This window comes from Erpetoichthys calabaricus, chromosome 9 (assembly GCF_900747795.2).
Source record: "Erpetoichthys calabaricus chromosome 9, fErpCal1.3, whole genome shotgun sequence".
NCBI lineage: Eukaryota > Metazoa > Chordata > Cladistia > Polypteriformes > Polypteridae > Erpetoichthys > Erpetoichthys calabaricus.
In genome coordinates, this window is record NC_041402.2 from 196,580,225 (window position 1) to 196,600,465 (window position 20,241).

Consider the following 20,241-nt stretch of genomic DNA (forward strand, 5'->3'; position numbering starts at 1 on the left):
TTGAGGAAAAAACACGAAGGGCATCAAGCAGGCAGTCGTCCCGTCCAGAGCCCCAGACAGCTGCCTGCACCGTTCAGCTGGGCAAGTTGGCACAATGTGCTCAGCCTCAGGGGAGAAGCAGTCCCACCTGCAGGGGGCGCTGTGCCAGTGTGCTGCATTGGTAAGACCCACTAGCCAGGGTGCCAGACTGTCACTGGGACCACTCACCCACCCGCCCATGCTGGTCCAATATGGGCTCGCCAGCTCACCTGACCTGCAGTTTGGGGGTGTGGGAGGGGAACTGGAGCACCCCGAGGGTCCACAGGGCAGGATTTGAACCCACTGCACAGCCTCATTTCAAAGATAACAACAAGACAATAATTACACCAGGGGGCCCATTAGTGACAAAAAAAGTGCGGCCCCAGTTAGCCATGCCACCTGCAGGAATGCAGCAAGTACTGCAGTCCAGGGCCATGTGTTGGCATGACCTACTGTATAAATGACAGCACAAAGCCAAGGCGCCAATCAGACAATCCATCTGAGCTCATTTATACACTTGGGGCTTTGGACTGTAAGGCATAAGGCTGCTCGAGCACTTGGCATAAGTGGGTGGCACAGCTGCCACCTCTTGGGTTAGAGGCCCTGCCCATGTAGTGTTTGCATGTTCTTCTCATGTCTCCAATGGCACTCTAGAGGTCAGCTGGTGACCCTAAACTGGCCAGTCCAGGTGTTTTCATGAATGTGTCCTGTGATGCCCCTTTGAGTCTTAGTTAGATGGCATGGGCTTGAGAAAGTCATGTAAAGCACAAGGCTGACCATCTGTGAGTGACCACCTTGAATACACGCAGACCAGGAGTTGTCCTGCCTCTGGCATTTGTAAGTTGCTTTGGCTGTAAATGTCTGCCCATTATTATCTAGCTTTGCTGACGGCTGCCCATTGAGGTTGTGGCACCTGTCACTCAGCTCCAGGCCCCCCCTGTGTCCGTCACTCATCCTGTCATCAACTCATTTCAAGGGATGACTGCTGCTCCTCAGTCCCACGCTAAAGGCAGGAGTCTTGTTGGGCCCAGCAGCACGGTGGCACAGCTGGCACAGTTATGGCAAGACAGCTTATGGGTCCACGTTGAACTCCAATCTGGGGTCCTTGGCAATTCAGTGCATTTGAGGGTCTCCTCCATGTGGCTTTGTCATGTGAGTGGGCGCCCTCTTCAGACAGACATTACATGCATAACTAAACGAAACCAACCCTGCAGGGGGCGCCAGACTCCAAACACTGAAGCAGGGGGCCAATTAGGAAGAAGTGCATTGTGGGTCGTCAGGCCAATGGTGCCCAGTACAGCCCCTGATCTCACTACAGTTTGACCACAAAGTTACGCCTTGCACCCTCCCAGTACCCACAGCAGCTGCTTACCATCGTGCCTTCAAATCCGGGGTCCCCCCTGGCACCCACTGGGCCCATCTCACCCTGAAAGGCAATGCAAAAACCAACAAGGTGGTGAGGACCAGCACAGGTGCCAATGCTCAGATGTGCTTGGAGGGCCGCGGCCCACTCTTACCAGGTCTCCTTTGGGTCCAGCACTACCGTCCTTGCCAGGGATGCCCTGAAAGAGAAGGACAGGAGGTGGTGGTCAGCCTGGTCTGCACCTGAGCACATATGGCGGGTCCCGTCGATGGCTAAGCGAGTGGCACGGGCGAAAGAACAGCAGAACTGGACAGTGGTGGACAAACGGCCACTTACAGGGGGATACTCACCGGTGGTCCTGGTGGTCCCGTCAACCCCCTCACTCCTTGCAAACCAGTGGGCCCCTGGAAGAAAGAGCAAAGAGCCAGTGGTGTTGGTGGGCCTCCAATGGTGGGCACAGAGCCCCTCAGTGGATTGGTGCCAACTAAATCCACATTGGTGGACTTTGGGTCTAGAGGACCACCCAAGGCATGGCTTTGGGGTGGTGTTCACTATACAGACTGAAAACTGCTACCTGAGGGCCTCTTGGGCCAGTGGGGCCTGCTGGTCCAGTATCACCCTGTCCAAAGAGAAAGAAGAGCCGTCATAGTGTGAGGGGCATCCGGTGGCCATCTAGCCTGCTTGGCCACAGCCCACCATACTCACATGAGAGCCATTAGCCCCCTGGAAGCCAGGTGGTCCTGGAATGCCAGTAATACCCTGCAGACAGAGAAAGCACAGCAGCTTAGTCACCTGCAACTGGACTGTCTGGCACCACAGAAGCCAAGCATGTTGGGGGCAAACGTACCAGGGGGCCAGGTGGTCCAGGTGGTCCTATCCAGCCAGTGGCACCCTGTAAACAAGATCAAAGTCAGGAAAGATGGCAGATCTGAGACCCCCACTCAACAACCCCCCCCCCCCCAGCAGACTCACCGGTGGGCCCTTGGGCCCCGTGACTCCCAGCATGCCTCTGGCTCCTGGCGGCCCCTAAAACCAAAGAAGAAGAGAATTGGGGGCTGAAAACTGAGGTGGGTGTCTGGAGGGCTGAGTTGGCACAAGTAGTCATCTGTTACAGGGGTCACTCATGAGTGGCCAGTTGTCATATGTCACAAGTGCTCAGTTGCTACAGAGGGCAGTCTAAGGGGCCATTCAGGTGGGCTATAAGTGGACAGTCACAGCATTGAATCGACTGGTCCATCAGAAGGGGTCACTAATGAGAGGCCTTTGCCCTCACTTGGCACTCGTGAGTCATATTCCCACTCAGGTGGCTCCCAGTCTGAGGCCCCTCAGTGGGCACAATGGCCCATTGAGATACCAGCTGGACTGGCTGCAATACCCACCGGTACACCAGGCAGGCCAGGCGTGCCAGCTTCTCCCTTTGTCCCCTGAAACAGAATAGAGTAGCATTAGAGGGCTTCACAGAGAGTGGCACTGTGCCCACTGAGGGATCTGCATGGGCATTACTCTCACCTTGGGGCCTTTCTCCCCTTTGTCCCCAGGATCACCAGCATTCCCAGTGAAGCCCTGTCAACAAAGAGTATAAGGCGTCACCATCCAGCTGGCACACAAGGGCTGGTGCAGCAGGAGGAAGTGCCCGCCTGACCTGATCTCCTCGCTCCCCGCTGGCTCCTCTGTCCCCTTTGTATCCCTGAAGGCCCTGTGCCAGTAAAGAGAAGACATTTTAGTAGATAGTGGTGGTCTGCAGGCTGTTTCATAGGGTGGGCAGTGGAGTCCACACCTGCAGCCCGGGCTTCCCTGGTGGTCCTGACTGTCCATCCACTCCATGATCTCCATGAGCACCCGGAAAACCTGGGCGTCCTGACATCCCCTTGGGGCCCAGACGTCCCTGGACAGAACAAAGGAAAAGGGCAGAGCTGGTGAGGGTGAGGGTTATGCTATGGCTGGCAAGGACAGCAAAGGGGCACCAAGCCAGGGACACCAAGCCAGGCCCACCTCACATATGTCACCCATGGAAAATGAATTACCGGGGGTCCTGGGTGACCAGCGGCTCCTCTTTCTCCAGGATCACCTTGGATGCCCTGCAAAATACAAAAAAATCAGAAAAGTTGCCAACTGCAAGAGGGCTGCATGCTGGCATACATGAGGTGCCTGCGTTTGGCCTTGTGTGTGGGTTCCTCATCTTCAGAGGGTCCCCAATGCCTGGCCATGCCACTAGGGGGTGCTTGTGAGGATTGACCCTTGACCCCAGGCACCACACTCTTGTCCTCCATGCCATTCTTTGCATGCTGGGTAAAGCTGTCACCAAGTAGTCATATGGGCAGAGAGTGATGATGGCTCCTTACTGGCAATCCAGGTCTTCCCATGGTACCCGGTGGGCCAGCTGGCCCCTGCGTCCTCTTCGGGAGACAAAAAATACAAAAATAAAGAGCTTCTGGAGACCCCCAAATGGCCCCATGCCATCCCACACACATGACGTCACCCATCGACATCTCCCTGACTCAGATACTCACCGGCCAGCCTGCGTGTAACAGCTGGAAGAAAGAGGTGCGCTGCAAGAAACAGAAGAAACGTGAGTCTAGGGGTGGGCATAGGGCACATGGGCACTGTAACTGGTCTGGGGATGGGCAAACGGGCATAGGAACAGCAGCTGATCAGGAGTGTATGGATGGGCATATGGGCATAGGAGCTCCAGATGATGATGCATCTGGGGATGGGCACTCACTGGCACACAAAGAAAAGCATTGACATTGACACATGGCAATAAGTAGAAGGGAGCTCAACATCCCCCCAAAACACCTGGGTGACAAGAGCTCAGACTGGCATGGTGCCCACTGATCCAGTGACTCTGATGTTTACATTGGTTTTAATTTCCTGTTGTTTGCCCTTTTAAATAATTTCAAACTGGACTGGCAGCTCAGACGATGCCCAGACTGTTTCATTGAAGGCCCATCCACACTCCAGAAGCACATCAACAACAAACTGGACAAAGCGGTCAGCATGGTGACAATCTTGTGTTTTGGGACAGAAGCCACCTTGGTGTCCAAAGCACAGTCTGATTCACCACCCACACCCCCCGTTCAAGCTGTACACCTCTGTGGCATCACCTGCAGGAAGGTCTGTTGGCATGGTGATGGTGGGCAGGACTTTGGTGCAAATTAGACCAGCTGCTGCCCACATGAAGCACAAGCCCCCCCTATTCAGAGATGCTGAGGACCCAACAAGTACGTGGGGGTGCATCTGGAAGCAGGGACAGGACCGCCACACAAAAAGGGTGAGAAGTGTCAGTCTGTTGGCAGGTGGCACATTCAATGGGGCAGCGGCATGACACTCAAGGATGCCAGTACACTCACGCAGATGAGGACGGCCGGCTCAGGCCTGGGATGGGACACTAAAAGGACCACTGGTGGCCACCCACGGGGACACTGAGACACGCCTTCAGCAACAGGCTGAGCAACGTGGGTGCGGCAAAGTGCTGGCCTACAGCCGGGTGGGCAACATTGCTGACCCCCCTCAAAGGTTCTGAGTTGTCACTGGATGATGGCTGCTGGAGGGCCCACAAATGCTCTGTCTATGAAGCTGTTTATTACATGTCTTATACGTATAGCGCCTTTCTTATCTAGTTACCTATCGGAGCCTTCTTGATCACATGGGAAAGGCGCTATAGAAATAAATGATTGTTATTCTTAACGTGCCTTTCATATCGATGTCTTCGACAGACAGACAGACAGACAGACAGACAGACAGACAGACAGAGGCATTAAATACAACACAGGTAAATATATTTAGGCAGATGGACAGACAGGAGTCTCATCACGGCTAATGTTGCTCCATTGTTATCTTATTGTTATAAGTCAAAGATTGTTAACATGAGAGGCACTATATAATAATATAATATAGAAGTCAAAGCCTGTATGAAGGACTCTGTATAACAGACTGACAGAGCCTCTCATATCCAACTCTTTATATTGCGCCTTTCAACAGCCAAGACCAAAAGTGGACATGTGAGCAGCTGGCACTGCTGCCCCAGTGTTCTCCCCAGATGTTTTGATTGTAGAGCATGAGGGCATGGTGCTATATGATGGGCAGACCAGATGAACCACCTAAAGACACACAGATGGCACACAGATGGCACACAGTGCATGATATACACCTTTCAAAGCAGACTTCCAAGGCACAACCCACAAGGGCTTTTACACCAAAGTATCAGAGCTGAGTGCCAACAAGCCAGCCACCGGTGTGTGCACTGAAAATCTCAAGACTTCACTGTCACCTCACTGTCCACCCACAGACACTTAAGAAATAAAAGGCACTATATGTCACCAGACATTCATGGTCATCTTCTGCAATGGACTGGCACTCCTTCCTGCCAGGCTGTACCACCGAGACCCTGCGTGCCTGTCATGTCGATCACACGTCCCACCAAAAATACATGTAATTACAACAAGTGTCCAGCAGGTGGCTCCATCACACGCCACACTGCCAGGCCCAGTGGTCCCACTGCACATCGACAGAACGCAGGGGGAAAATCAGAAAGGCACTATACAGTATAGCCACGTAGAGTGCAACGCACTCCATTTAACAGCTGGCAGGGTGGCAGTGCTCACTTCATACCCGGCTGCCCTTCAGCTGCCATATCTCGTAATTAGACTTCAGCCATGCCCAGGTGGCTCCCACTGCCATCTTAACGCCCCCCCCCCCCCCCCTTCATTTACTCACTTGGAAGGCCAGCCATTCTTCTGCGGTGTTCCTCCACAGGTAGAAACTCGGGAGTCCTGCTGGACCAGGGGGGCCAGGATCTCCAGGGGCCCCTGGTCGCCCCATCATCCCTTGGTCTCCCTACAATAGACAGCAGATGTGAAGGGACAGGACAGGAAGTGTCCATAGCTGGTCAGTCAGTCAGGCCGGGGGTCCTGCAGGGTCCACTCACCTTATTGCCTTTGAACCCTGGATGGCCTCTCCTGCCTCGGCAGCCCTGTAATCAGAAGAGTGAGAAGAAGGGGAGTTGAAGTGTGAACATTGACTGGCGGGACACGAACTGGTGGGACACGGACCGGACACATCATCAGAGGTGTTGCCCCCATTTAAAGTTCTATGGACAGACTAGTCATGCTGTACAAGGTGCTGCCCCCCAGGAAAAGCCAAGTGGACATGGACTGGACACACCATTGCAGATGCTACACTCCAGAGTGACCCCTTTTGAGCTGGACTCTGCCCAACCTAAAGACTGCGAGAGTCAATTTACCCTAACATTTGTGCCCACCTTTTGTGCCAGCCAGTCGGTCAGCACACTATTGTCCTGTTAAATGGCCTGCATGTTCACTTGAGCCTGCATACTGCTGTCCACTGCTGTCCACCTCTAGAGTGACAAGCATCAGTGGTGGTCTGAGAGGAGGGACACCAGCAGAAAAATGAGCAACACAAAGGCTGTATAGCGCCTTTCGCCCTCATGGAGCGCTTGACAGACACTTGGGCCAGCCAGAGTTGGTGCTCCAGATGGCACTGCCAGCTCTACTTACTGGTTTTCCTGCTGATCCCATTGGCCCTGGCGGCCCTGGCCTGAGGTGGTACATCTTGCCATCGGCCCCTTCAACCATCATGTCCTTCCTGCCTTGCTGGTAGGGGATGCTCTTGGGCACCCCGGTGGGAGCCACTCTGCCCTTTTCAGGTTGCTGGCCACCGCGGCTGAAGTTGCCCTTCTTGGGCTCTGCCTCCCTGGCAGTCGGCCTTGGGGTGCTGGGCAGCAGAGGTGCCACCAGGAGCTCTTCCTCCAGTAGCAGCGAGGTGTCAGGCACCTGGGGGGGCAGTTTGTGGCCCAAGTCCTCCGTCGCCGTCTTGCTGCCCGTGAAGCCAGTGCTGGACAGCTGCTTGTCCGCATCGAGGACACTGCCAGACGGTTTGCTGGGTGAGGAGCGCGTGTCACCTTTCAGCTTGTCAGTGGTGACGTTCTCGTCGAGGAGTTTGGACGCAGGGTCCGATTTTGTGGAGGTGGACAGTCCGGTGCCCGCAGAGGAAGGGCGGGTGTGTTCAGTCTGGTCTGAAACAGAAAAACAAACGGTGAGCAGCGATGGTCTAAGTGTGCGTCCACAAGGGGGCAGCAGTAACGCCACAAACAACCACTAGGGGGCAGCAGTGCTGCTGGGCACAGGTGTAAGGGGGTAGCAGATGAACTGGGTAGAAGCACGGGGGGGGGGCACTAATTATACTAGAAAGGACCACTAGGGGACAGCAGCGAAGTTGTGTAGAGGAACTGAAGAGCAGGAGCATCACTGGTCATGGCACTGGGGGGGCAGCAGTAACACTGGACACAAAGCCGGGGGCTGCAGGGCTTTTCGGTAACGACGTGCATTTCACAGCACAACCACCGGAGGGCAGACTTCCTCCATGTTGGCCACAGTCCAATTTCGTTAGGGCTGATGTGCTGGTGGGATGGGCACTGCTTGGGGTGAGAGTTCAGCAAGAAGCCCAGCAGGGGGCAGCAGTGGGAGTGAGACATGTGAGGGGGGTTGGACTGGGGACCCTCACAATTCCACGGGGCAGACTGGTTAAGCACCTTCTTCCAGGACAAATACGTCCCCGCGGCCTCTTGGCACTGGAGTGTCTTGTTCAGTGAAGATGTCCTCATGTCCCTCTGGGGTCTGCGAGTCTGGTGACGGCCAGATGTGCGGCTTCACGGACTCAGCTGCAGAATCCTGGAAGAAGAACACATAGAGTCAGTGGCCTTGGGAGGGTGGCTGGTGGGGCTGTGCCCGCTGGACAGGAGGGTCACGCCATGCGACCAGCCTGATGAATCTCAGAGTGTGAAGCAGGAAGGCAATGGGTGGTCGATTGTAGCCCATGCTAGTGGCGTCCACTACTGCTCAACCACTGGGCACGAGGGGGTAGAAGTCATACTGGACAGTGGCACAGGGATGGGCACTGGATGTGATTTGCATCCCGTCTCCCTCTCAGGGCAGGCAGTCATTCAAAGAGCTTACTGCATCTGCTGGACCCCCAGGGTGATTCAGTGGTGGTCACTTCAGCTCTGAGCTATCAGCTGCTCTGCCGTAGTCGCTGAGCTGAGCTTAAGTGGGTGTGCCAGTGAGGTTAGTGAGGCCACCCGTTCAGCTGGTCACTCTCAGGGCTATAAAGGCCAGTGCCCGTGTCAGCTGGTCACTCAGTATCTTCCTCCAGTGCCCAAGTGCCACCCTGGACACGCAGATAGCTGGCAGGAGACTTTGAGCTGACCACCAGCTCTAGCGCAGCCCCGAATGGCGAGCTGTCAACACAAAGGCAGCGTGCCATAAATCAGCCGCCTGCCCGCCTGCCCGCCGCCTGCCTGCCCGCCGCCGCCTTGCTGTTTTTGCAGCTGCTCAGTTGTTATCACAATGCCGGGGCCACCAGGTGCACAGCGAGTGCTCAGGTCTGCCCCCACCTGGACAGGTGCTGACACGGCCCCTCAGCCCTAAACCCCCCCCCCCCCCCACCCCCCGGTCTGGTCAAGCCTCACGACCCCCGGGTGACCTCCAGTGAAAGTGCAGGAAACAGCGAAACAACAGGAAAGTGGTCAGCTGGAGGCAAAGCGTACAGTCCAGTCCAGTCGAGTCCGGACACGAGCGGACCCCCGGCATGCCAGCCCATTTCACATCACACTCAGCACGTGACAGAGCCCCCCCCCCCCACACCAATCCAAGACCTTACCTGGGTGTCGGCCTCTGACCGCGAGACCACCAGAAGAGAGCAGCAGACGATCCAGCGAGGGTCCCACATGTCTGAAGAGCGAAGCAGGCAGGCAGAGACAGAGACGGCCGTCAGTAAGCCCTGCCCACTGCTCTGGGCTGCCATCGGCGCTTCACTCGCACAAAGGCGGGCGGGCGGGCGGATGGGCAGGCGGGTGCAGACACACACAAACACACACACACACACAGCAGACCGCCGAGGACAGCGGCCAAGTGTGAGCTCAGAGGAGGCACAGAGGGTTGGCAGCTGCTGGACACGTCACTCGGCCCCTGGCCATGGCACTCATACAGAACCTCTGACCCCGCTGGACGCTGCCAAGTGACGTCAGGTCTGAGCCCGTTGGAGTGGGCAGCAGCCTCACACAGGCGAGTGACCGATGTCACCAGCTTGACCCCTTGCCTGAAGCCTGAGCCCACTGGCTGTCGTCCTTCTGTCACATTACGGGTTTGATGTCTGGCACCGCCAGCTTAACCCCCACTTCAAGACTGACCCTGATGACCCCCACCACTCATGTTTTGAGCCCCCCTGTGACACCCTGGCACTCACTGTGATCCCTCGGAGTGCTGACCGGGCAGTTCAGATCCTGTCCAGGTGGTGTGCCAGTCTGGAGTTTCCATCTTGGGATTTGACGCCAGATGATTCTGTTTGTTAGGCTCCATGGCACCCCCTCAGTGCCCACTTTACATGGCTGTGCTTGGATTTCTCGACGTGGGCGGTCATCTCCACCATTGTCATGTGGTCTCTGGGGTCCGCTTGAGGTGGGCTGTCATTTGTATCTGCTGCAGCTTCATTGGTGGGGGTCAGGCGTCCCAGCAGAAGCCCCCTTGAGACTTCACTGGTGCTGTTCACCCTGCAGCCACAAGGGGGCGTCTGTCCATTCTGATTTGCCCTCCCATTATTAACCCCGACTTGTCTGGCCAGGCTTGTGTGGGTTTACCGCTCATCTTCACGTGGCTCTGGGGACGGGATGGCCGTGGTGTCCTTGGTGGCTGTCCAGCTGGCTCCTCTGACCATGGTGGTCCTGGGGTCAGGCCGTGGGCATCTTCTTCATCCTGAGGGCCATTCACTCTCCCGTTCTTAATTCAGATCTGTTGCCAAGCTGATGGCCAGGTGGTCTCGAGTCTCCATGCCCAGCATGAGTTTGCCGTATTGTGCTGGCATGCAGTCCGGGATAAATTTGAACCCTCCACCTCTCTGCACCTCTCTGGTGCCCCCTAACTGGAGCCGTACTTGAACCTCGGGTGCCGTTTGATGCCCTGCCTATCGGTTGGTACCCCAGTACCTGTAATCAGCTGGGAATGACTTCATGATGGGGCTCGATAGGAAAGGCGCTACATAGTCAAACATCCACCTATTCATAAACCAGAATGAAGGTGGGCTCTCAGGACCCCAGTCCAGATCCTTTCACGCAGACCCTCGTGCCCGGTACTGGAATGCAGGGGGGCTAATCACTCCCAGACCGGCCAGTCCCCGGAGACGGGCTCTGTTTCCAATCAGCCGCGTTTTCCCACAGAAACGAGAGAGATAATTCAAAGCGAAGCAGGACGAGCCCCCCGACTTCGGCGGCCGCCCTCAGCTCATCTCGCTCGCTCGTAATTACGCAGTCAGCTTTTGGGGTCAAGCGCATTAATGGCGGTCCCACCCACCACAGCCTCAACACGGGCCAGCAGCCAGCCGCCTCCGCTGAGGGCACCTAATTAGAAGGGCTGTCCGCTGGGCGAGGTGCTGGCATGGCCAGAGTGACCGATTTAGCATCGCGGTGGGCCGGCCACTCCCACTTGCCACAAGCGAGCGGCCTGAGGAGTTGGCACGGCCGTCTGAGGAGGGCCGCGCCCTGAGATGGACACAGACGGAAGGATCAGAGGCTGACGGGAGTCACGAGAGGCCTCAGGGGACAAGGACTCTGCTGATGTCCGCTGGTGGTCCTGAAGACCCAGACAAAGACCCTCTGGGCAGGACTGTCCAGCAGTGCCAAAGGTCACGACGAGAGTGGACAATGCTGACTTTGGGGCACACTGCTGAGCGGGGGGGGTCAGAGGTCAAAGTGAGGGTTGTTGACACACTGGGGACTCCGAGATTGAAATGGGGGACACATTGGGGGCTCTGAAACTGACATTGTGACATTAAGAGTGAAAGGCTGGGGGGGGGGTTATGTGGAGTGAGAGGGGGCTGTGAGACGCCAGGGAGTCCAAAGTGACACAGAGAGGGGGGTACGGACACACTGGGGGTCTGCGCTGGACTCGCCATCTGCCTGTAGAGGCCTCAGCAGGCCGAGGCCCGCCGGTTTCCTTTCCTCCCTGCAGCTCTTCCTGCTCCTCTGCCCTCCTCGAGCTGACAAATGACGGAACATCTTGGCCGCTCCGGGGGGCTCATTTGTCAACGTCGCTCATTCCGCAATTACAAGGAATTCCTGTGACCCTCAGCTTCCCCTCTTAACACTTTCACTGCCAAACGATGAGCTGACGGCTGCTGGCCGGTCTTTGAGTGCCCACCGAGGTGCTGAACGCTGGCTGGCGTGCCCACCTGGACCAGGGTCAAGCTGAGGAGTGGACAGGCGGGTGGGCAGGCAGCCAGGTGAGGTCCAGAAATGGCAGCCCAGCCCAGTCGGACCCCTGGGCAGTCAGTCGGTCAGTCAGTCGGTCAGTCAGTCAGTCAGTCAGTGCGTCCCCTTCTACGTGACAGCAGCGCCTCGTCCTCCCCACTGTTGTCACTTCCACCAAAGTCACCGACCTCAAGCCAGCAATTATCAGACTTAAAATAGAGCGGCGCTGAGGGGCTGCCAGCACAGCGGGCGAGGAGCCCAGGGTGGGCCACCCCTTGGCCACTAGAGGGCGCCACAGCACGGGCACATGGGGGTCTTAGCCCTTCTGCTCCATGTGTGTGCGCGTTGCCCACCAGCTGCAAGTCGCCACATGCCGAGGCTTCACTCCTGACACGATGCGTCACTCGCCCGCTGATGACACACAATTCAAAGGAATTCGCCGTGTTTATCATTCCACCCAGCAGCCCCCACGCCAGGCCAGGGAGAGGCTGACAGCAGGCCGAGATTTACGGCAGGGGGGGCATGGGGGCATCTGACACAGGGGGCCTGACCTCTGGAGCAGCCGCTGATATAGCGCCTTTCTCTGAGACACGATTTCACCGGCGGTTTGGTCGCCTGGCATCACGACTCCGATGGGGCAGCAGAAGTCCCCGATCCAAGAAGCTCAGGGCTACTCACCGTGGTCTGGGCAGACGCAGAGGTGACCACCGGGAGGCGCAGCAGGTCTTCAAGGTCATTGGACAAGGGCAGGAGACCCTAAAGGGGACATGAGAATGACCTGAGTGACAGGGCAGAGGAGGACAGTGCAGGGGTCACAGTGTGTGTGTGTGGCCAGCTGCCCAGTTCTCGAGTCACCCACTCAGTGACATCAGACCCCTGTTAAAGTGCAGCTCAGATGAACTCCCCCCTTTGTGGTGCCCTTTTCATGCCCACTGGCACAGCCTAACTGAACTCCTGCCATGCTCTTATGTCATATTCAGAATGCTCTCTCTGTAATGAAAGGCACTATATTATGCCTACGTTCTCAGGTCACTGCACAAAAAAGCGAGGTGCCAGTGAAGATGCCACCTCTGGCTTCTTAATAGAGTGCCTTCCACCTCCCGCACACGCAGCACTCTGACCTCGCCATCTGAACTCTGGGTGGTGACCCGAGGGTCCAGTGCCACGTGAGGCAGATGCGGGTGCCGCCTGTCTCTCGTCTTTGACAAATGGCAAGTGTGAAATTCCCCAGACAGGCTGGCGTAATAAATCTGTGCGCTGGCAGCAGCCCCTCGGGGGCACATTAAGCTCTTGTATTACACGGCACCCTGTGTTTATCATCTGATCAACAGGACGGCCCCCCGAGGCCCCACAGCTTCTGAGTCACAGAAAAGCGGCGCCCGTGCCCGTCGCCTCCTACCTCATCCGTCTGGGATCGGCTGCTCCTGGCGGCTCCTCCGCAGCGGGCACTGCCCAATCTACACTGATGGCGGGCCGCATCGGGGTCCCCGAGGGCAAAGGTCAGCTGTTGCAGAGATCCCTGGGAAGGAAAGATACATACAATCAAGGGGTCTACTGAGCTGGCAGCAGAGTGGTGCCAGCCTGCACCTCACCTGGTGAAAACCAAGCAGGCACCCAGGGATGCTGCATGAGAAACCAGTGAGCTGCCAGCCTGGGAGAGGCTCTGGTCAGGCACCAGGATGGCACTTTGCTGCCATCTGTTGGAGGAATTTGTCAGTGCCTGACTTCTTAGGGTGTTTCTGTGGAATGAGGCCCAGACTGGCAGTGCTAAGTGTCACCAGGTGAGCTGGGCACAGCATCCACATGAAGGTCTTTGAAGGGGCAGTTGTGCCAGTAGTTGAACATGGTGGCATTATATATGCCACTCTCACCTCAAAGGGTACGTCAAATGTCTCAATAATCCCACCAAGGACCAGCAGGCTCTCACGTGAGATCTCCATGCCAATGTAGTTCTTCCAGTCTACGGTCTCTACCAGCTGGCAGTCCACATAGAACTCAAGCCTTCCCAAGGTCACAGCCAGTGCCACACGGTGCCAGGAGCCATCCATCAGTATGGAGACTGGAAACCTGTCAGAAGAGGATAAAAACACTTCAGGCATGCCTGGAACCAGAAACCACCCGCACCCAGAGTCAGAGAGGTTAGTGCCCACTGTGGCAAACGCCACTCATCACTGGCTCCACCCACTAGGTGGCATGACTCACTCGTAATGCCGCCTCCTAGTGGTGATGAAGGTCAGAGCACTGGGGCTGAGCCGGATCTGCAGAAGCACTGTGCCAAGTGGGTTCAGGATAGCAAGCAGGCTGGCATCGTCCTGTGGCACACACCGCATGTGAATCAGCAGGCTGAACTCATCTGAGAATCTGAGAAAGAGAAAGAGAGAAAGAGCAAACAATGTGCCCAGTATGCCCTCACCACATGGAGTGCCAAGCAGAAGCACCTACCCCATCAAGAAGGCCGTGTTAGCGGGGAGGCTGAGGGTGGAGTAGTGCCCGATGTGCAGGACACGGCAAGCCCGCTCAGAGGACAGCGAGAAGTTGGCATGAGCTGGCACGTGTGTGGAGATCAAATCCAGTAAGTCCACATCACCTGGAACATAAAGGGGGCCATGAGCCATCCTGTAGGGGGCGACCTGCTTGGTCTGAGGAGCTGTGCCCACTGCTGGTCAGCCATGGATATTAAGTTAATTGATGGACAACCCCATGCCCCCGAGGTGGCTGGCCCTCCATCACTCAGGTTTTGGTAGGGCAACTCAGTGATGGGCATAGAAAGTTCTAGAAACTCAACTTCTCGCCTCTGTGGTGCCCACTATTGTGTGGCACACAAGTGAAAGTGACATGTCCCTTGTCACTCACTGGGAACAGTGACAGAAAAAAGACCGTCCACAAGTGCAGTGACCATGGCCCTGCCACCGGGTGGTGCCACCTCTCATCCCTCATAACCCTGTGATGTTAAAAGCAGATGGCACGAGGCCGATGGCATCAAAGCACAACCTGAGTGGAAACTGAATGATGAGCCACCTGTGCCACAGTGACCTGGCGTGACGCTCAGGGACCTCAAGATGCCATAAAAGCTAAAGTGGCAAAAGTGCACAAAGATTCAAGCCAAGTGCACTCTGAGAGGTGGTTGGGGGGACGAGACAGAGGGGCCATCTGAGACCCCCACTCAGCCCTGGAAGTGAAGGCCGAGGAGGTCATCGAGGTTTGGTCATTTAGCCATGGGTGTCACCAGCAGCGGTCCTGGCAGAGCAGTAGGAGGAGGTGGGCAAGTCACAAGTCACCACTTAGCCAGGAGTCCACTGGAGGGGCTCTTAGTGGGCTTCTCTGTGTCACACAGTGGGCCAAATGGCTATCAGGTCTCCAGTCTGCAAAACCCTGAAACTGGGCAGATAAGTGGGAAAATGACACAAAGGGGCATCTGGAATGGCAAGGGAAGGACTGGGGGGGGGGGGGGGCACTCCATGGGCACAAGTGACTTGATAAAGGAGATCTCCGAGATGTTAGGCTGCCCAGTGCCCTGCCGTGTAGGGTTGAAGTCCAGGAGGCCACACAGGGGGTGCTGGAGGGCAGGCAGGTGACAAGTGGACAGCTGAATCCTTTCCCAAAACTGCCCTTCACGGGACGCCCACCTCAGACTCCACCAGCATAAAGTGTCCCAAGGGGGGAGCTGCCGGTGTGGTGCAGTAATGCAACCGAAGAGCCACTAAGTGTCACCAGAGTGCTGCATGTTGAGCAGGGTGCCCTCGTGTGGAGGACTAAGCAGCACATTACCCGGGCACCAGAGAGGAGGGGGGCATCAGCTCGAAGACCACCAGGAAAATCAAGCCATGCAACCCATCTTCATGTCATCCTGGTGTGGCGCCCCCTCCCAGCTGCAGGACTCAGACACTTGCAAGCCCCTAATTCTTAAAATCCCAACGGCCCCCCGGTGAAGAATGTGAATGAGTGGCCAGTGGCCTTAAGGGGGCTGGCAGCTGTGCTTGGGGTCCTTCAGGCAGGAAACTTGTGCTGCCATTAAACTGCTCAAGTGACGGATTGTCCCCACGGGCACTGGCCGGCCAGAAGGGGCTCATCACGTGCGGATGTGGCACCCCGTCCACTCAGGGTCAGGCCACGCGGTCACCGGCCAGATGTGAGCAGATGGAAGAATGAAAGGCGGGCCGACGTGAGGACACGAGAAATGGCCGAGACCCTCCTTTCTATGGCCCCCTGCACCCTGCACAGGTTCAAATCGGGCCTGGGAGCCACTTGACCAGGCTGCTCCCTAACTGTGAACTCGGGTAAAGGTGCCAGCTGTCTGGGTATCGTGCAGCCATCACAAGCCTCCGGACCATCGTGTCCAGGTCTTCAGCACCCTGAGCCGCCCACTCGTAATCGTCCTCACACCACAGCTGGGGTCAAGTGAGACGCTCCGGTCAGCCATCCTCCGGACATGGGCACTGCCTGGTCTAGCGCATGGCATGGCAAACAGACAGGCAGGTGCGTATGCTGTGGTCCCCCCACATGATTGGTGCATTCCTGGCATTTCTGGCCACTTTTACGAGCTTCTCCAGGAGGGTTCAGGAGGAAGGACGGCACCCAATCCGTCACAGCTGTCGGCACACGCGCCAACCCGTCGGTGGGGGGGAGGAATACGAGCCACCAAACACCTGATGAGTGGCATCTCTATGGGGGGGGGCTCCTCTGAAGGTGATGGCTGACCAGAACACGCAGGTCAAGCACCACCCCTTCTGGTCCAGCACAGGTGGCACTGAGGGGCTGTGCCCGAACTGCTCCAGCAGTGTGAGGTTTCCACATGCCAGGTTTGACCCAAGACCACCAAGGTGCTGGAAAAGGATGAACCACAGGCTGGACAGAAGGGTGCAGGTGGGCGGCTGGCCAGTGACCTCAAAACTGTATGCCAGGGTAGACATCTGCAGTGCCAACTCCATGGCATTGACTTTACACCTCTCTGTCCGTCATAGACCTCACTTAATCCAAGTTAGGGGCAGCAGGGCAGACCCTGGCAGCATTGGGCACAAGGTAGTGGCCACCCTGGAGTTTCTGGAATCGGCATGACTTTGGGGTAAACAACACAGGGCATCAGCCTGCATGGGTACAGAGTGTGAGAGTGCCAGGCTACACCAAAGTGACATGCACAGGGATGGGCAGTGCAGACCCCCACTAGGACCCAACATGGACGCTCCTCCAAGAAAACCTTTCTCCTTAGCTGCTGGAGGCTCACATCTCATGGCTGGGATATGGGGGTCTCAGTCTGGGCCAACCTGGTCAAAAATGGACCACCCAAATCAGAACCTTCCGAATGTCAGTAGACTGAACCCCAAACTGAACTCTCTGAGGGTTGGACCCCAAAAAGAGCCGGCTGATGAGCCCTGAAATCAGACCCTTTCAGTTCTCAGTACCTGGACCCCTCATCCCACGACCCCCGTCTCCTGCTCGACACCCCCCACATATAGCTCCTTTCAGGGGGCGCCTCCCGCAGCTGCGGCCACTCCGCCGTCCAGACGCCATCTGCTCTGGTGCTCCTCCAGAGAGCGATCTTCTCGAGATGTTGAGGGAGGACCTCATGGAAAACTGGGACGGAGGCCAGCAGTGAACGGCTCACCACCTGCCAGCCCTGCAGCCCTCCCTCCAAGTTCAGGTCCGCTGGCCAGCCAGGCGGCTTCCTGAGGGGTCTTTACTGCCCCCCGCCCCGTGCCACCTCCGACCACCAGGTACTCCAGCTCGCTGCACAGCGTCTCCACCTCCAGACCCCAGCCCGGCGCGTGCACCGGGGGCGAGTGAGCGCGCTCGGCGGTCACCTGTGCGAGCCCACGTGCTGACGGGACGTCCTGCGTGGACATAATCGGTGGCGCAGGTCGCCAAGCCCCGCCACCCCTGGTCCCCTCAGCTCACCTGCGCACCCCGGAGGAGACCCGACGCGCTCGGCCGAGGCGCCACACTTACCCGACGCAGCGGAGCCCTCCTCGGTGGGCTCAGCGGCTCTTTGGCCGGGCGCGGCCACGGCGAGTCCGAACAGCAGAATCACCAGCCCCGTGCGCCGCTCCATGCCTGCCCGCTGTGCTGCGCTCCTGTCCGCCTCGGCCGCCCCTTCCTCACTCTTCCCGTCGCCGTTCTCTTCCTCCTCCTCCTCCTTCCCCCGAGGGTCGTGACGTCCCGACTCGAGAAATGAACGTTGAGCCGCAGAGTCGAAGCCCCTGGGCCGGGCAGGGAGGGTCTTCAGAGCGCAGCCAGTGGACGCGGGGAGGAGTCTGTATAGCACCTGACGGGGGTCACGGGAGGGGTCGTGTTGTGAGGGGTCGTATGGCACACCACGGGCACCGCCGCCCAGGTCTTTTTTTTTTTATTTTTTTTGTCGTGGTTACCTCGACCACCTCACCTGAGTTTTGACTGTGCCTCCCACCAGTGTAACATGGAGACCCCCAAGGAGCGGGCGAGTGATTTGTGAGGACGACTCCCTGGCACAGAACACCCGCTGTCAAGGAGCCCCTCATTGCGGTCATCTGCTGGAGGGAACAATTAGCGACAATGGGCAGCAGCTGTGGCCTCAGACTGTTCACTTCATCTTTGGGGGGTCTTGTGATCTCCTAGCACCAAAGAGACGGGAGACGGACATGAGCAGAGTGAGGGGCCGAGGACCACCTGAGGACCACTTGTGTCACTTGCCTTGTGCTCCTCCTTGATTGGTTCCTGCCATGCTAACTCCCAAACCCCCCCCCCCCCAATGTGGTCGTGTGCTCGCAGTTCCCCCTCAGGCCTGTGGGCGGCGCCACCGTGCAGAACAAAGCAGGCGGCACAGCCGAGAGTCACGTTTGAAGTTCGCTTTTATTTCATTTGTCGTTCAGGTACAAAAATGGAGTTTTAGAAACAAGTGAAGAGCCGAGTGACGGAGTACCGGAGTAACGGGATCAGACGGCAAGGCGAGAGCGCGGCCAGTGCGGGCGCCCTGCCTGTTGGACCCGCCGGCTACACGCCCAGCACGGTGTGTTTGAAGTAGAAAGCTTCCGACAAAACTCCATTTCCTTTTTTATCAAAGATCCTTAAAAATGAACAAGTGATGAATATCAAAAAATACGAAGAGGATGCGCAACAGTCGTCGGTCGGCTGTCTCCCATGCACAGCGCCGAGTTCCTGGACATGCAAACACTGAAGGGCGCGGCGGCCGCCCACCTGCCCGCCCCCGCATGCACTCGGTACGCCCCCCCCCCCCAGCCAGGGGGGGCTTTCTACAAAACATTTGGTCACGGGTTTGTCGCTGGAGCCCACAGCGAGGGAAGTCAGCGGGCGAGACCCCCAGAGCCCGCGCCTCGCCGCCCTGCTGACACCCCAGTAGTTTAGGCACTTGGTATTTGGACGCTGTCTCTGCCCGCTAGGGGAGCGGAAGGAGGGGGGGGGGGGCACTGCCCGCCACCCACCCCCCCCTCCCCCGATGATAAAACTCATCAATGTCTCCTGACGCGGGAGAGCCATCTGCTAGCACCAGTCCTCCTCGTCTGCGTCGGCGCGGTAGTGGCGCCCCCTGCCGCCGGGACCGGGCCCGGCGTTCACCCCCAGGCTGTAGTGGTAGCCGTTGGGGACCCCTTGGCCCAGGTAGGACGTCCGGGAGTGGCGGCCCGCGTTGGAGGCCACGGCGTCCTCGAAGGTCAGAGTGTCCTCGGTGAGGCTGTCGTAGTCGTCCCGCTGCCCGAGGTAGGGGTCCGAGCTGATGCGGTTGACCAGGACGCTGGCGTGGTTCTGAGGGTCCGTCCCGCCGCGGAGCAGAGCGTTGTGCTCCGACAGGCCTCGGCTCAGCCGGCCCGGAGAGAAGCCGCCGGACGAGCCGAAGTGGACGGGCGACGAGTTGGCCGTCCTGTAGGTCACGTTTGGCCGAGGGGTCGTGGGCGTCTGCGGCAACTGGCGGCGCCCTCGCCCGGGCGTACTGGCACCGGAGGTCAGCATCACAGGACTCCCGCTAACCGAACCACTGCCCTACACGAAAATGGGAACAGAGCAGATGAGACGAGACAGAAACACACACAGCAGACAGGGGGCGCCATTGAGAAGAGAAACGACAAGGGGAGCGGGCAGACAGGTGAGAGGGGTAAGGGGGGAGAGAAAGAGAGAGAGAGAGAGTGAAGAACGGGGAGCAGGATAAAGGACGAGGACACGGCCCACCGCCACAGCCCCCCCTGACTAGTGACACTGGCTCTAACGGCCCCCCCACAGCTGCACACCTGACTGCTGGCCACGCGCTGACCTGACAATCCGCACCGAGAGCTCACTTCTGTCACCGTCCCTTAATGTCACCCACCTGCTCCACACCTCTTGGTGCACCTTCTCTCCTCGTGCCACTCAGTGTGCCCACCACCTGTTCAGCTGATAAATGTCTGCCACCAAATATCTTTGCTACTTAGTCCTGTCAGTGAGCCTTCACTCCACTCCTGCCAGCCGATCTTCTCTCACCTGCTGCACCCCAGTGACACCCCGGTGGCACCACAGAGACTGCAGCTTCCATGCGTGGGTCACCTGAACCTTCCTACGTCCTTACTGGGCAGGTGACCGCCCACCTGGCACCAACCTGCCCAGGATGTTCACATCACCTCCTCTTTACACTCCTGCCAGGCTC

At 57.7% G+C, this 20,241-nt stretch overlaps 2 protein-coding genes across 2 annotated transcripts in view; both read right to left on the reverse strand.

The window, feature by feature from the left end:
• Nucleotides 1–17,686, reverse strand: part of LOC114657725 (collagen alpha-1(I) chain-like) — a 36,951-nt gene extending 19,265 nt beyond the window's left edge. Inside the window, exons 1-24 of the mRNA XM_051932260.1 lie at nt 17,583–17,686; nt 14,082–14,226; nt 13,842–14,000; nt 13,511–13,706; nt 13,039–13,158; nt 12,318–12,395; nt 7,932–8,070; nt 6,898–7,415; nt 6,309–6,353; nt 6,098–6,217; nt 3,892–3,930; nt 3,724–3,777; nt 3,406–3,459; nt 3,159–3,266; nt 3,024–3,077; nt 2,891–2,944; nt 2,761–2,805; nt 2,354–2,407; nt 2,229–2,273; nt 2,087–2,140; nt 1,956–2,000; nt 1,732–1,785; nt 1,536–1,580; nt 1,391–1,444 (exon numbers count right to left, since the gene is read on the reverse strand). Of these exons, the coding sequence (XP_051788220.1) occupies nt 1,391–1,444; nt 1,536–1,580; nt 1,732–1,785; nt 1,956–2,000; nt 2,087–2,140; nt 2,229–2,273; nt 2,354–2,407; nt 2,761–2,805; nt 2,891–2,944; nt 3,024–3,077; nt 3,159–3,266; nt 3,406–3,459; nt 3,724–3,777; nt 3,892–3,930; nt 6,098–6,217; nt 6,309–6,353; nt 6,898–7,415; nt 7,932–8,070; nt 12,318–12,395; nt 13,039–13,158; nt 13,511–13,706; nt 13,842–14,000; nt 14,082–14,226; nt 17,583–17,685 (2,382 nt within the window). The 5' untranslated portion in view covers nt 17,686. The remainder of the gene's footprint in view (nt 1–1,390; nt 1,445–1,535; nt 1,581–1,731; nt 1,786–1,955; nt 2,001–2,086; nt 2,141–2,228; nt 2,274–2,353; nt 2,408–2,760; nt 2,806–2,890; nt 2,945–3,023; nt 3,078–3,158; nt 3,267–3,405; nt 3,460–3,723; nt 3,778–3,891; nt 3,931–6,097; nt 6,218–6,308; nt 6,354–6,897; nt 7,416–7,931; nt 8,071–12,317; nt 12,396–13,038; nt 13,159–13,510; nt 13,707–13,841; nt 14,001–14,081; nt 14,227–17,582) is intronic.
• Nucleotides 17,687–18,442: 756 nt separating this feature from the next.
• Nucleotides 18,443–20,241, reverse strand: part of cacna1ba (calcium channel, voltage-dependent, N type, alpha 1B subunit, a) — a 65,698-nt gene continuing 63,899 nt past the window's right edge. The window contains exon 48 of the mRNA XM_051931453.1: nt 18,443–19,604. Within this exon, the coding sequence (XP_051787413.1) occupies nt 19,110–19,604 (495 nt within the window). The 3' untranslated portion in view covers nt 18,443–19,109. The remainder of the gene's footprint in view (nt 19,605–20,241) is intronic.